General features: G+C 46.0%; 1 protein-coding gene across 2 annotated transcripts in view; it reads left to right on the top strand.

The window, feature by feature from the left end:
• The window catches only part of LOC122526980 (hemicentin-1-like), a 181,655-nt gene extending 171,752 nt beyond the window's left edge, over positions 1-9,903 (top strand). Inside the window, exons 7-13 of one of the 2 annotated variants that reach the window (XM_043650717.1) lie at positions 3,850-4,119; positions 4,678-4,786; positions 5,903-6,089; positions 7,739-7,877; positions 8,499-8,686; positions 8,997-9,130; positions 9,600-9,903. In XM_043650717.1, the coding sequence (XP_043506652.1) occupies positions 3,850-4,119; positions 4,678-4,786; positions 5,903-6,089; positions 7,739-7,877; positions 8,499-8,686; positions 8,997-9,130; positions 9,600-9,843 (1,271 nt within the window). In that variant the 3' untranslated portion in view covers positions 9,844-9,903. The remainder of the gene's footprint in view (positions 1-3,849; positions 4,120-4,677; positions 4,787-5,902; positions 6,090-7,738; positions 7,878-8,498; positions 8,687-8,996; positions 9,131-9,599) is intronic. The other variant, XM_043650718.1, reaches the window with a different exon arrangement.
• Positions 9,904-16,572: the final 6,669 nt, after the last annotated feature.

Genomic DNA, 16,572 nt, shown 5'->3' with positions numbered 1-16,572 from the left:
TGGCAGAAAGGGTAATAGAGGGGAAGGGAAGCAGAGCGAGAGAGGGAGGAAAATAGAAAGGGTGTGTGGAACAGAGCAAGAAAATGCCAGAGAGAGAGAGAGAGAGAGAGAGAGAGAGAGAGAGAGAGAGAGAGAGGGAATGTAGCTGAAATTGTGAATGGGTCAGCGAGTGTTCGTTCGCGCGTATTTCGAAATCATTGTTACGTGAAATGAACAGCTGCGCAAGCTACCTGCACGCTCTGCCTATACGACGATTCGATTCGAGAGCATCCCGCCGCCGCGCCCACCGGCTCTTTCATTTTTCACGTCTTCGCGGGACGTTCTGTCTTCGCGGCTGAAACAGCCTTACCCACCCTTTTCTCCCATCCACCCCGCAGGTTCTCGCGGATTAATCCGCCGAAGATTCGACGTTAACGTCACGCTACGCCGATATTTTTCCGCCTGGGATTGCTTTTACAACGAGGGCAGACTGGCTGGCTGGTGGCTCTGAAATACGTGTCGTCGAGTACGGGAAATCGATTTTAATTCGTAAATTGCGATCGTTCGTCGATACGTTCGAGGTTCGCCTCGCGTCGGGAGGTTCGCACGAGAAACATACGCTTTTGGAAGTTTCTCGTCATTCCCGGGAAAATAACTGGAACTGGTTATTTATTTATTCCTCGGAATCATCCACGAATATTCGACACGGATAACAAAATTGATTTCTTTGTAAAATGATGGAAATACGCATGTTTCCGGATACGTCGTGGCACATAAATTTTTAACTATTATATGCATATATATAATATTTAAGGAAATAGATAAAAATTAAAGATTTTTTGGACCTTTTCCGAGAACATTATCTTCCAATCCTTAAAAAAAAATAAAGATGGCACACTGATAAATTATTCTACATATGTTGTTAGTATACTTCTTAAACATCATAATTGTAAAACACTCATTTTATATATATATATATTAAAAAAATTTTTATAGTATCTGTATTATATATATATATTATAAGTCATTTCATATATATAATATAGATACTATAAAAAATTTCTCAATACTCATCAAATGGCTGACTTTCAAGCCTTATAATTTCTGACTAAATGCTTCCGTTTACCAAGAAAAATATTGTATTCTACTTTTTTAAGAGAGTTCATAGTGAGAGAAGATATTGTTCGTTTTGGTGACAAACAGATTTCGAATTTTTGGCCAAATCTCTGTCCAAAAGCAAAATGTATCGTGCGCTTCTACACGCTTCTAAACGGTTCTGGAGTGAAGACGGCCGGCCAGATCGATTGCCAGATGGACCGGTAGAACGGGCGAGTTCGTTAGAGTCGCGCCAGACGAAAGAAACACTTAATCGGAGGAGGGAATCGAGTTACACGGTGGCGGATAGAGAGTTCTCGCGAGACGCGCGCGTTGCAAAAGCAGGATCGACAGTAGTAGACGCCCGAGTTTCCGCCGGTGTTTAGCCCGCGCTTCCTCTTCCCGAGTTGCGTAATCGTATTTCCAAGTCTGAATGCCAGCTTGTTATTTTCGGCCCTCGGGAAATAGGTCGCCGCTGAAATTATTAATTAATACAATTTGGATCCGTATTGCAACATTAATTAACCGTCATTTGTGACGTTTCTCGGCGGCCGCCGCCGCGTCAGTTTCATTGATTTAAACAAACGGGGGAGTAGGAGGAAGAGAGCCCCAGGGGAACAGGGAGGGAGGGTAACTGTATATTAACACGGTAAATTATTTTCCACGTCCAGCGCCTTTAATCGAAAGCTTTGTCGGGATGAAAACCCGGGTCGAGCCGAGGGTGAAAAAGCGAACGAACCCCCCCCATTCGGCGTCCTTTCCGCGATGTTCTTCGACCAGGGCCTTCGCTTCGCGCCATGCCGATCGATCCCTTCAACCGCGTAATTGCTTTCGTTGAAAAATACAACGTAACGCGTCAATTCGTCAATGCACGTTAATCGAATACAGAGGAAGGGAGCGAGCAAACGGCCAACCGATTTGATAGACTGCATTTATCGAAACGTGATTCCGAGTAAATCGATTCCGAGTAAATGCTCCGACCGAGCATTATTTTACCTCGGTTACAAACCTCCCCCACGGCCAATCTTTTATCGTAACAGACCAATTAAATTTCCTTCGCTTTTTTTCTTTTTTCCCTTTTTTACTCTTTTTATTTGTTTTTTTTTTTTTCTGGTCTTTTTTTGGTCCCGAACAGGCCAACGGCGATTGATCCATCGATCGCAACTCCAACAACTCGACGTAACTCGTAACTTACGACGTTGAATAAACTCTCGCGTTGTCTCTGATTTCACGATGTTTGTTTGATTCACGGCGAGATTAATAGCGCGCGCACGCGTAATCGAAGCGAACATGTTATCTATCGAGTTCGCGTGGAAGGGGAGAGGCAAGTTGGAAAATTAATACCCGATTATGCGTCGTGTCGCCAGAGTCGCTTAGCGAAAATTGAAAAGATCTCGAACAAAGGAACGACGCTGTGCAGCTGTTTCTGTAAAATCTTCTGGAAAATCCAAGTGTACAAATTATTTGAAGGATCTCGGAAAAATACGGCAATAAAGTTGAGATTGTTTCGTATGGCTTTCGCGATCGCGAATCTAGCGTGAATCTCACGTCTCAAGTTCATTAACCGTCCGATGATTTATGGTCAGAAATGTACGTGGATTGAAAAAAAAGAGGGCAGAAACAGAGAAGAAAAAAGGGTAAAAGCCGGTAGAATTTTGCCAGACTGGGACGAGACGTGCGCATCGGTTAACCAGAAAGAAAGGAAAGAGAAAGAGAGAGAGAGATCAGCTGATGCAGTTGCAGCTGGACCCTTCTCTCTCTTTCTCTCTCTCTCTCTCTATCGCTCCCGCTAGGGAAAACGGCCGCAGGATTAACTGCGCGCAGGTGTAATTGAATTTTTCGTGAGCCGCGGCTAACTAATTATTTCTGACAAGGAATAACGAAACCGGCCGGGATGCCGGTCCAACTTTGATTCATTATTTCGAGGTTTGTACGCTGGCCCCTGCGCGCATTCTACCGCTCGCACGCTCTCTCGCCGGTGTGTTGCGCTCGCGTGCCATTGTTTTCCATTCCATTATCGGGTTCTTTCTCTCCCTTTCTCTTCCTCACCCTGCTGGCCCAGAGGGGAAAAAAATCACCCGAGAGAGAAAGAGACGGGGGAGAAACGTCTTTGTTCGGTTCGAACGGCGAGAACAAATCGATCGAACGAACGGTCGACCAGCCACCACGTCCAACCAGACGGTCGCGGCCAACCTCCAACCGTTGGGGGGTTGGAAGGGGAGATCTCTCGGTTCTTTCAGGTGATACGATCCGGGATCCACTTTTAATTACGCGCTCATTAACGAAGGATTGAATCTGAAAACTTGCTACTCCCAACGGTGTGTTTGCTCTCTCTCTCTCTCTCTCTCACTCTCTCTCTCTGCAAGCCGGCGTGTTTATTTTTCCGCGAGCGCGTTCCGCGAACCCGCCGCCGCGCTATGATTAAAGCCCTGATAGCAATTCCCGCGTCCCGCGATTTCAATTAAGCCCGCGTCCTCCTCCTCCTCCTCTCCCCCCTCCTCGTGCGCGTGGTTCGTCGAACCACGTGCCCCCAGCCGTCCATCGGCAATTTTTCTTCCCCGCTTTTCTCTCTTCTTCTTTTTTTTTTTTTTTTTTTTTTTTTTTTTCTTTCTTTCAACCTTCCGAGGAGAAAATTAATTTCTCTCTACCTTTCTCTCCGCCTTAAACTGCCGGGTGTCGGGACGTGTAATCGACACTGGTGTAATTAAAGTTTCCTCGCGACCGAGGAAGATGTTCGGGACTGTAACCGAGACTGGAAAAATGGAAATGTTTCAGACGCGCCGGAGACGAGGCTGGTCGGTGTGCCGACCGGTCAACTGGAAGAGGGTCGCGACCAGTTGGAGATCCGATGCCTGGCCGACGCGAATCCACCGGCCTCGATCCTCTGGAGGAGAACCAAGAGCCCGGGTGTGACCGAGGTGGCCAGCATCGGCGAGACGTTGCTCTTCTCGCCGATCTATAGGAATCACGCGGCCGTCTATATCTGCGAGGCGGCCAACACCGAGGGTGAAAGCAGCCCGGTCTCTGTTCAAGTGTCCGTCAACTGTAAGTGTCGTCGGCCTCGTTTCCACTCTGTCCGACGCGTCTCGCTTCTTCCTCGTAACGCGCGGCCAATCGAGTTTCTCAAAGTAATCCGCGATTAACCCTTTTTCCGCCGGGGAAAGACAGAGCCTAGCAAGCGGCCTAATCGTTATAGTCGATCGGTCTTTCGGCCTCCGTACCACGGCAGAAAATAACCGCCGGGCGCGCTCTTTCAGTCGCTTTGTGAATAAAAATAAACGGCTAACGGAACCTCCTCCGATTATCGCTCGATTACGCGGCTCGGGTAAAGACGATCGACCCCGAGACCACGATGACCATCGAAGCGTCTCCCGTAACGCGTTGGCAAGCGGCTCGTTTAATAGTTTCGGAACCGATACGACGGCCAGTAGATACTTGCCAGGTTTTCCAGCTGTTTCCAACAGTTCTCGGGCGGAGAGAACCTCGGGTAATAAAAACCTCGATAGCTTGATTCGCGCGCGAGAGCATTCCGACGCTTGTTCCGATTATCGACGGATAAACGATCGATAGAGAGGTGGATGTTCGATCTGGTTTTCACCGCAGATCCGCCGACCATCAGCTCGGTGGGCCCGGATCGGCTGACCACGGCGTTACTCTTTTCCGGGGCGTCGTTCGAGTGCAACGCCGACGCGATGCCACCGGCTGAATACAGGTGACCCTCCGCCACCCCCTTTGTATCGTCCTTTTCTCTCCTTTTCGTTCACGAGTCGTTTCCTCTTATCTATCGACTTCTCGCCAGTTGGCTTTCATCTTCGATTTTAGTTTGCACGGCTAGCGTGAATCACGACGAAATACTGTCTCGTAGCTACAGTGTGGCTCACGAAAGTGTCCCAACAGTTTACGACGTAAGACGACTGTTACGATTATGATTCGAAAGCGATCTGAAAATGTGTTGAGAAGTTGGTACGCATCTTAGATATAATTCCATTAATCCATTTCAAATATAATTCTATTGTCCCAGTGGAACTACCAAAATGGTCAAAATGACCGATTCATAATTTTTATTTGAAATTTTATGAAAATAATGTAGCTTTAGAGTATATATATATATATATAAATAAAAGCTTGCGTAATCTATTTTATTGCAAATTTTCTATTACTTTAATATCTTTGATGAAAACTTTGCACTTTAATCTACAGATCTAGTTTAGTATTAGATATTAAAGTTTATTGTATCATGTGTAATCTATAATTGATTGATCTTCGCGAACATCATACAAATTTATATTGCAGTTTATTATTACATAACTCACACTACAACGTATTGTGTGCAATTTTGACTGTAATACTGAGGCTTATTCTAATAGAATACTTTTTATCATCTCTATATAAATGTATCTTGTATCTTCTATACGTGTATAGGATTTTTCAATATTTACAATTCTTTTCTTTTTTTCTTTAATTTACGTTCACAAAAACGAATGTAACATGATCGCTTTCGTGAGCAACAAAATTTACCAATTTTACCAGGCACGTAATTGTCCATCCATAATTTACCACTTTGATTTCAGTAGCTCTGTAAATACATGCTTGTCGCAATCTTCGTTTGTTTGCGTGTACTTGTTGCTCCCTTACGTTGCTACACGTGTATCGCGTGGATGTTATCCGCGTATTTACGAGCGGGCGTTCCGCGTCATGTGATTAAAATGGTTCCCCGCTATCAGAATGGTAAACGTCGTTGCACGCGGTAGCCATGTAGTAACGAAAGACCGGTGGATTGAACGTGTCGAACTGAAATGCGACAATTGGTTTTTCAACGGCACGCCAGATGGGCCCAGATCTTCACCGATGGCCGGATGCCATTGGAATGCGGTACCGGGCAACGATTGATCCTGACGAACGTGACGTACGAGCAACAGGGTCAATACATATGTCTCGCCTCGAACAAGATCAATGGGAACGTCAGGGAAGTCAAAAGCGATCCTGTATCTCTGCAAGTGGTCGGCGCGCCTAGGGTAAGACGCGCCAAACCAGATTTTTATGTATTTCTCGGCTATGCTTTTCGGTGAAAACGTGCATTGCGATGCATCGACACTTTGACGAAACCTGCGTCCAGGTGTATAGTTAAAAATGTCAAATTACATCTTCCTTACTGCTCGGAGGTAATGAATAATTTAAAAATAATTAATCCAGAGAAACAGATTTTTTTTTTTTTTTTTTTTTTTAACTGAAACCAGACGAGAACGATGTTGGCGATTGTAAAAATTATATTTACGTACGGATGATTCTCGTTCTCGTTATCGGTTAGGATAAAGTTCGCTCGACGATCGGGGAAATTGATTTCTGCTCGCTGAGACGAGATTCTGATTCCCCTGACTCGATGCAAGTTGCTGCGATATTAAACTATACGCGTTGCAACCTAAGTGTCGATGCATGCATCCCTAACTTCCTGATTCGCGTGTTCTCGAAAGGACACGAAACTGTCGAATCCACCACATCGAGGGAATTAACCAGGGAGGGGGAAAAAGCCCTGTTTCGAGAGAGCAAATCGAGTGGAACACGATGAGAAGTCGAAGTTAAAATTTAATCGATTCGACAGCCACGCGGCGCGCATTCGAAAGAGAGAAAGGTCAGCGGAGGCTAACCGATTTTTACACGTTGTGATTATTGGTTCCGTGCTTTTATTACCAGATCAATGCGATCGGGAAACAAACGATCGCTGCCTGTAATTAATTAACAAAATTATGTTTGTATGCCCTGCGTGCTCGCCGATCTGTTGACGCGCACTACCGCCTGGCCCACCACCCCTCCATTGTAACGTATTTAAATATGGAACGCGAAATTCATATTTATGAATTTAATTATGCCGGCGCACGCGGTGGTGGAGGAACGGGGGGGAAGGAAAAAAAAATATACGTACGCGCGTGCACATACGAGGTCGAGTAAAACGTCATTTTCACGACACACTCGTCGGTTGATTGCAGTTACATTGGTTTCATACGTTTCGCGATCCGTGATCCGTGCGCCAGCACTTGTGGTCCGCGAATATTCCCGTGCAATCGACGCGAAATATTTCACCCTTTTCGCGGAAAGGCATTAGCCTCGGAAATATTCCGTAAAACGATAATCGCTCGCGTGACAGTGGAAAAACGAGAAACGGGAAAACGAAAACGAAATTAATTCTTCGACGATTTTTCACCCTCTTGATCCTCGAAAGATTGAGCCTCGAGCTAAGTTCTAGCTGTATGAAAGATCAAAGAGATTCTTGTTCGGAAGATAGATCATATTTTGACCCTCATCTGTCTATTTGTTGCATTTTTCCTTGTAAATGTATATAAAACGTCGGTAAGATGATAATATAAAATTGAACTGAAGATTTGATCTGTTCATTGTTGATGAAAGAATCTGCAAACTTGATTACTTGCCTTCTCGTCGTGACCACTGCGCGTCAATTTGACACCAAGGGACAAATTGATTCTAAAGGAAACAAGTTAAGTTGAAGTTAACGATTGAGCTGAAGATAACAAAAATCACACCGTGCCCTTAATCGTTCTAGAGAATTCACAGACTCGAGTTGCCCTACGAACGTACGACGGTGGGCAAAGACGGTGGAAGATTTTGGTGAAGAAGCGGGATCGAGAGTGTTGTTTAACGTGTGTTGCAGGTGGTGAAACCGACCATCACGGAGAAGTTTGTCGTGGCAACGACCGAGGGGAGCCCAGCGAAATTAGAGATCAGACTGTGTTCCGACCCGAAACCCCGGCTCGTGGCTTGGGAATGGGGCAGCACCAGACTCCACGCCGGTTAGACTGCTTCCTAGCTCTACCGCCAAAAGTATTCGAGTCTTTGGTTTGCTCTTTCAGTTTTCTTCCGTCGTCGTTTTTTTTCTCTTTCTCTCTGTCTTCCTCTCTCTCTCTATCTCTCTCTCTCTCTCTCTGTCTCTGTCTTTTTTTTTTGCGTCTCTTTTCACTAATTGGCACTCGGTATTACTGAAAAGTGGTATACTCGCGATTAATTAATTCGAGCATCCCTTTTAGCCGTCAGCTTCTCTTTAATTACCCGCCTTTTTTCTCGCGTCCTCCTCGAGCCGAACCTCCAACATCCAACTTCTGTCGGGAGGCCTTCGATCCTTCCTCGTCGCTATCGCTTCCTCGATTCGCAAGATTCACGTTCAAGCTTCTCCTTCGGCCTCCCCCCCGTCTTTTCACGCCTTCGTCGTTTCACACCTTATCGCGCGTCTTTGACATTGTTTGAAGTTGAGACGAGACTTTCGCTTCTCGCCATTTTCTGGTTTGTTCTTTATTACCTTCGTTCAGCCACGTGGTTCCAACGATCGATGATCTTACACACGTCGATTAAAACGTTTACAGCCGCAACAGCGTCTGACATTCGTCGGATCTGATTACCGGGCGAAATGTTCACAGGTGAGGTTCTGGAGTCGCGGTATCGGGCGTTGGATTTGGAGCCGCTAGCGGTCGAGGATTGTTATATAGCCGTGTTGGAACTGACTAGCACGGTGAAGGAGGATCAGAGACTGTACCACGTAATCGTGGAGAACGATCGTGGAAGCGATCGTCGGGCTCTGATGCTGAGAGTGGACGAACCGGGCCAGGTAATTATAACGATATTCATCGCTGAGAGACGACGAGAGGCGACTGGTCAACATGTTTCGAGCAAACACTTCTCGCCCTGTCCTCCTTTTCTCTCGGTTGCTCGAGAAGCGAGAACGACCAAAGCCTAATTAAATAATCGAACAGAGTCCGTTTGAATTAAAATACGGGCTGGAAGCCATGTTTCACGTATTCCATGCACGCGTGCTACGTGCGAGCGTACGCTCGAAACAATGTCCTCCCCCCAGGATCCAACTAAAAAACAGGTCCCTCCTTTTTTCTCCACCCCCGCGTGCCGCGTATTTGTTACAGATTCCACTCGTTATCGGCGCTGTCGCTGGGTTTACGGTGCTCTCGGTGCTGGTAATGGGATTCGTTTGTTTCCTACGCTCGGATAGATGCTGCGTGGCCAGAAATACGGTGCCTGCGCTGCAGCAAGTGCATTGGTAAGCACGCGATATTGCATCCCCCTCTCCTCCCACTGGTGATTTGCACGAATGAACGTCGAAGCAATTTCAACATTCGGCAGCGTTGAAAGAATCCTCTTTTCGTGGAGATACGTTCTCGCGGAAGCACGTACGCGCTAATGAATTATTCGACCTTACCGTTCCACTCGGTTGCGAGCTTAATTGCCAGTAGTATCGCGGACCGATACCGAATTCGTTCCTGTTTGTTCTACGAAATTTTACGTTATTCTACGCGATCTTACTCTAAGTCTGCACGATCCTAGATCAATTAATAACGTCGTAACTCTAGACGATTCTACGCGACCCTGTGCAATCTCGCGCGATCTTGTGCTTGTTCTACGCGATATAGTTATCGAGTCAGGATCGCCGCGAAAAGAATCTTAATTAGCTAAATTAGCGATACGCGCCGTATCGGCAGAATGAAACGGACAGTATCGACCTGTTTCAGCACGAAGGCTTCAAACACGATGATAGAGGATCCTCGCTTAGCGGTGGATACGATGGAACGCAACAACCAGCAATACGCGTCCGAGAAACGACCGAACCACGTTCTGAAACCTGTCCCGTCCCAACAGTATCAGCAAGAGTGTTATCAACACGATCCACCGCACCAGCAGCAGCATTATCAGAGGCATCATCATCATCACCATGGACAGCCTCACGGACCACAGTACACGCTCCAGGTCAGATAAGTTGATAGACAGAGAGACAAGAAACAAAAAAAAAAAAAGAGGAAAAAAAAGGAAAGAAAACTATTCTCACAGAGTAGAGTGACGATGTTGCTGAGCGACATCTCGCAAAACGTTGTTTTATTCCTTTTTCCCTTAGCCCCGGACTGCCTAACCCTTTCTCTCTCTCTCTCCCTCCTTCCGTGTAGCTGAGCGAATGCACGAACGATACACACGCAGCACCACAACAACTTCCCTAGACACTGTTTTTTTTTCTTGCTCGTTTTTTCGAGCGAATGCCTGGTAACGGATACCCACACGACGCGACACGATCCCCCGGGCAGCTCATTTTAATTTTCCACTCCCAACAGCGTCTAGTCAACCTTTTTTCCCCCTCCCCTCATCGATCCTACTACGCGCGATTTTTTCCCCCGGAGTCTTTGCGAGTTTTTTCGAAATTCGCCCGTGGTGGAGAGGAAGGGAAAAAGAAAACAAGAAACGAAATTCTGATGAACACTGCGTTCAGTCCATTGCACCCGCGCAAGGGGTACACACACACACACACACACACACACATGCGTTAAAGGTAAAAATTTTTTCGCTGCCCATCCCATCGGGTGGAAGCTCGAGAAACGAGAGCGGGCTAAACGTAACGCGAAAAACATCGAGCAGAAGTATTCGGTACGTGGCTTCATTCCCGTTTACTTTTGGTTTTTTCGCATTATACCGTATCATACCGTTGCCGATACGAGTTATCAAGCGTGATCCCTTTTTTTTTTTATTTTTTCTTTCTCTCTTTTTTTTTTTTTTTTTTTTTTCTCTTTTTTTTTTTTTTTTTTTTGGTCGAGGGTTTAACGAAAAGCCTCGAGAGAAAGATCAAAGATCTTTCAGCGGTTTTATCGTTGGCTGTAGACAGAAAGAGTTTCACGTTCGAGAGTTTAGCGTCCGTTACCGTTCAGATATTTACGCGTGACCCGAAAAAGCCTCTAAGACGTAGATTTTCGTCTGGCACGAGAGAATCCGTCGGTCTAGCGGCTAACCAAGGAACTTTCACACGTGTTCCATCTCTTGTACGTCTTGACTAAGCGTTTTGCAGTCTTCGCCATTCGTTCTCGCGTTCGCACGTGCCGTGAAGCAATCTCACGAACGAAAGCATCGCTCCAGAATAATATACATATATACATATAGCGCGTTACGAAGAATATTACAAGTACACGTGCACGAATAACGGCGGTGAGTGAGAGTAGATGGTATTAAATCGCGATGATATCGTACCACTTGTTTCTACAACTCGAACGCGTTAAATACCATTCGACACAAAGTCACTATTCACGGCCAAATAAGGAGGACGAAGAGGAACCATCAAAAGATCCATGTACATATACCACGCTATGCACGAGACATGGTAATAACGCTTTGAAAGAACGGCACACATATTACACAATTACCAAACATGCTCTGTCACACAACGTTGAAAGTATGTCACACGTTGGGATTGCAATATTGGTGCAATAACGCCATGACGACGATATAGACTTGCACAAGTATTGACCACTAGCCGCGCTGTCCCTTCCCCGATCGAGATAGTCATTTGAGTGATTTATGCGGTCGGTAGGGTGCATTACGCATGCATTTGGTTGCATCTAGACACTACGGTGTCCCTCTCCCAATTACCGCAACGTCCTTGTAGGTAATGTGATTCAGATGCGTGTACGTAAGTAGCGGTTACAGTCACTTCTGCTGTAATGCGACTGCCATTTTCTCAAACCAGTTCGACTGTTTGCCCTTTCCGTGTTAATTAACGGTAAACGATCAAACGAATCGATCGGCCAACGTTTCCCGTGCTATCAGAATCAAACCTGCATCTTGAAAGTAAGTTTATGTAGAGAAGAGTGTTACGGACCGACTGGAAGAAAGGAGAGAAATTTCAATTCAACTTTTCTCTCGTATTATAGCCGTGCCATCGCGATGATATAATCTGACCCACTTCCGACGGGACTTCCACGTGGAAAAGTGTACACGCTATTTCGGTCGACAAAAATTGGTCGCGCATTAGCAGAGAGAAGCGACTGTACCGTGAAGAACAAGGTTGGGTTAAGAGTTTTGATTTGTTCCACCCGGCTTGCGCATCCTTGCCACCGCTTTCGTTCGTTCCGCTCTTGCATCCAAATAGGACTATTGCCGGTACGATCGCGTGTTTTCCTCTCGGCGTGTGTCGTTTCAAAACGAAAGACTGACTCTTGTTAAAAAAAAAAAAATAAAAAGAAAAGAAAAAAACATATGCATATACACATGCATATACTCGTTTCATAAATACGCCATCGGCTGAATCACTGCCTGAATCATTGCCATGTATATCGAGATATCGAGAAGACTTCGAAAATTTATATATAATATACATATATACATATATATACGGTTGTGAAAATAATTACTTACGATAAATCTCATTATCGACCGATCTATTGTTGTTATAATAACCGGACAGCGCGCGTCCGCTGGTGTAATTAAAAGCCACGGATAATCGTATGTTCGATTACCGATCTATTCATTTAAATAATCCAGCGTCGAATAAGCGTATCGGCGATTACCGAGAATCACCCTTCCAACGATACGAATAGGTTACAATAATGCTAATTATTATTAATCGAAGTTAACGATTATTCAAGACAATTACGCGGCTCGATAAACGTTAAGTTTCGTCTTGTACACACGCTTATCTGGTTCACCAGAAATCGATAGACAAGGAAGTCATATACGAGCCATTTACTTAAACTGATCCCTGAAAAGGGGCAACGAGCATGTTACCGTTGCCGAATCGTAAACGATTTAATTGAATCGTTCCAGAGGATCTCGCCTTGGTTTGCGTGCGACGACGATTATTGTCGAGCATGTTACGACCTCGTGCAAATTTCGCGTGCATGCTGAAAATTCTATGTACATATTTTTCACTTACGTTCGTTGAGATCTCCTCTCTTTCTCTCTCTCTCTCTCTCTCTCTCTCTCTCTCTCTCTCTCTCTCTCTCTCTCTCTCTCGCTCGCTCTCGTGTACGTCAGCCGATAGTTTTCACTCACGCGATTTATGCGCCCACAGAGGCTGAAATTATCATAGACTGCTTTGCTTTCTTTTTCAATAGTCTTTTTCAATACGTGTTCTACTTTTCACGCAGTAGGAAGAAGGAAGATGTTTACGTTTTGTAAAAGTGAAATTATGAATTGTTCGTATTTATTTTGAAGGATTTACCGCCGGTCGGAGAGAACGGAACGGGGTGAAAGCAAGTCGAAAAACTGACGCCGCCTGAACTTACCTACCCCTCGCCAGGTTGGGACGTATCAACTGGTGGGGTACAGGAGCTGAATAAAACACGCTGGAAAAGACGCGGCGCGGCGCTGGTGGACATACACACACGGATTCATCGGCGCGTGGCTGCGATGCGCGGGGGTTGCGCGGCCGCGGCGGCCTCATATGTGCGTGGCTGGCGGCATTATATCGCGGAACAATCGATACATGCCGTCAGCACCACCAACTCGCTGTTCCACGAACTAAGCCAACCCCCGTTGAGCCTTTGCATCTTCGCGACCATCTCGCCGCAAAACTATCTCTCGTCTGTCGCGGCGAAGGGAAGTTTTCGAGAACTTTGGAAATTCCAGTTCCAGCCATTGGTTTGGACATTGCCAATTGAAGTCGGGGGGAGGGAGGAAAAATTGCAGATACGTTCGCGATTTCTCTACGTCTTGACAAATGTCAACCTGTATTTTTCTCGATCTGCAATACGTTCTCTTTACAGAGGGAACACTCTTGTAAAGCTCTACTCTGTCTGAAAAGTGGCGCAGGAGGTGGGACACCCACCCCCTTCTGTATAACGATGCACACCGCCAGCGGGCCACTCTCGACGAGACATCGAGGAACGGACCAAAGGTGTCGGCGTGTAAGTATCCCCTAGAAAACGGAACGCCGCCGCCGCCGACGTCGTCGTCGTCGTCGTCGTCGTCGTCGTCGTCGTCGTCGTCGTCGTTGTTGGACCAAGAGCAGACGGCGGGAGGGGGCGGTGGGTTTCGGGGCTAGTGTGGGAGACAAGCCGGTGGCCGGAGAGAAGGAAGCAAAGCGACCAGGTCCCCGGGCAAAAAGGAGGAAGCCGAGTGAATTTTTTATCGGTAAAAACTCCATTAGAGAGAGAGAAGTGCCGGTGTTTGTTATTGGTCATCCTCGTAGGAGGGAAGACGGCGAGTTGGAGGGGCTTGTCCGGCGCAGAGATATCCATTGATCCAGGGGGATGGTAGATCGCGAACGGTACGCTCGTATCCCCTCCTCACGCCCCTCCCCACACTCCCCCCCAGTAGTCGAAGCATCTACAATGTTCCTTTCGTGCGGCCGCTATCAAAGAAATCAATTACCCGGCAACACGCGCGAGTTCCAAGCCCCTGCGAGCTGCCCCCGGAGCGGGAAGCTGAGTCCACTGCTGCTGCTGAAGCAGGAAAGAGGGATCTCTAGGTGGTGTAGAGACGGAGGGAGGGAGGGAGGGGGGTTGAAGGGGGAGGTGGAACACCGTTTGGCCGTCGCACATATTTATTTTATACTGGCCGCTCCTTACCGCCCCGGCACCGATGGAATCCTTTATCAAGTTGAGCCGCGCGCGCGGAGAACTCCGCCTTTTTCTTTCGCTCGCCGATCGATCCCCCCAGTACCAGCTCCGTCCCGATACTCGGTACCCGCGTATATACCCCAACTGCACACGACGACCGGTCCACACCGCGATTTTTCAGTTCGCCCCGCCGGTCTAGCTTTACGTCTGGTTACGATAATCAGTATCAGTACGTTGGTATCGCAAGTTGGGAATTGACCAAGTACTGAGAATGTTTCTCTCTCTCTCTCCCTCTCTCTCTCTCTCTCTCTCTCTCTTCGTACAAATCGATTCATTCTTCGCTGCGTAAGAGAGTCTCGATTCTCCTTCGTCATCGCGACGAGGTGCTTGAAATCTAAGAATCTGGACACGCATCTCGGTTGTTCGATATTCTTGGAATATTTAAAAGTACGTGGAGACTAGTTTCAACAAGTTCACTTTTATTCTTCGAGACGATACAGTGTATGATATAATAGCACGCTTGCGGAAAGCAATGGAATTCCGGCACGCATATAAACGCGCCTTAGTAAAATATCTTAGTGACAAAGTTGCCACTAGAGATCGCAATTCAACAAATATTCTGAAATATTAATTAACCGCCCTCGGTCCCAATTTCTCTATTAATCCAACAGTTTAATTAAATAAATCGTCTGCCCTCTTTTTCTTTTTAATCCGTTGATACTCGTCTCCGTCCTCCAACGAGAACGAATCTCGCCCGGCCAGATTCCCGGATTCTCGAGCTTCGATGAAAGATATACCTCAGTGTCAGCCGACAAACAATGTCTCGGGCTCCTCGAAAAATCCGGCGAACGCGTCAACGTTCGTTGTGACAGCCAGCGGGTTGTTGCGAGCAGGATGGGGCTGATCAGACAGGTGAACGAGCGAGGGTAGACCATCACGATGAACGTCCTGCTCGGCTGCAGGAGACCGATAGGATACGGCGGGGATGGTGGCTGTAGGATCTCTTGACGCGTGCATCGATGTCCACTGGCTCCCGAGGGAAATCCACTTCATGATGGGAATCCCATTATTTCCCGAGCGATATAAAAGTAGGTAGTCCACGTGCTGTCCAGTTCAGGCCATTCCACCGGCACTCTCTCACCCCCTTTCTGCCACCCCGTCGAGCCACCCTCTCTGCCTACAGACCACCACCGACCGCCGCCACCTCCTTTCAACCGAGCTGCTGCCGGACTCTTTCTCCCTCCTCCCCTCTTCACGATTGTCTCCCGGCCCATTCGCTATTCATTCCGGATTCGAAACTGTCCGATGGACGCCAAGACGACACACCGAGGGTCGAACAGTTTTTTTTTGGATTCGATTAATACGTCGTTCTTTCTTCCAGGGCAGAATGGATGGAAAGTCAAATCGTCACACGTGTGTGTGTGTGTGTGTGTGTGTGTGGAAATTGTTGCGAGAAGAGCAGAGGATGACACTTGACGATTTTTCAATTTTTTGTTGCTTTCTGAAACTCTCAACGAAATTAAGAGATTGTAAATTCTTTGGGGCGTTTTTATTTATATTTGATTATGGTGGTTGGTAATTTCCACGTGGTGGATTGTGACGAGGGTTTCTTTGTAGTCGGCCGTCTTTCCAAAATTTCTCCGAGGCTTGCTAGAAGAATGTTGTTCACTTGTCGAGCCAGATGCTTTACAGGGAGAGGAAGATTTTTTTTTTTTTTTTTTTTTTTGATGAAAGAAATAAATCAAGGGAAAGAAGGCTTTTCGGACAGTCCAATAAGTTTGACAAACTTTTATTTCTGTTACATCGTATATAATGATACATTGCGATAGAAACGTTAAGGTCATTGAATTATTGATTCAGAGTGACAGGAAAATTATTCATCGATATATAAAATATGTAGTAAAAATTATAAATTGATCATTTCGACCACTTACATAGTTCTGGTGTTCAGAGGCAATTAGTAATCAATTTGATTTTTAACTAACATATAATTACTTTTTACATAAAAGTTTACTTAAGTTTACTTAAATTTACTAAAAATTTACTTAAGCATAAAAATTTACTTAAATTTACTAAAAATTTACTTAAACATAAAAATTTACTTAAATTTACTTAAATTTACTAAAAATTTACATAAACATAAAAATTTACTTAAGTTTGCTTAAATTTA

This window comes from Frieseomelitta varia, unplaced genomic scaffold (assembly GCF_011392965.1).
Source record: "Frieseomelitta varia isolate USP_RPSP 00005682 unplaced genomic scaffold, Fvar_1.2 scaffold_206, whole genome shotgun sequence".
NCBI classification, from domain to species: domain Eukaryota; kingdom Metazoa; phylum Arthropoda; class Insecta; order Hymenoptera; family Apidae; genus Frieseomelitta; species Frieseomelitta varia.
The sequence above is the reverse complement of the archived record's forward strand: the minus strand, read 5'-3'. Positions and strand labels throughout refer to the sequence as shown.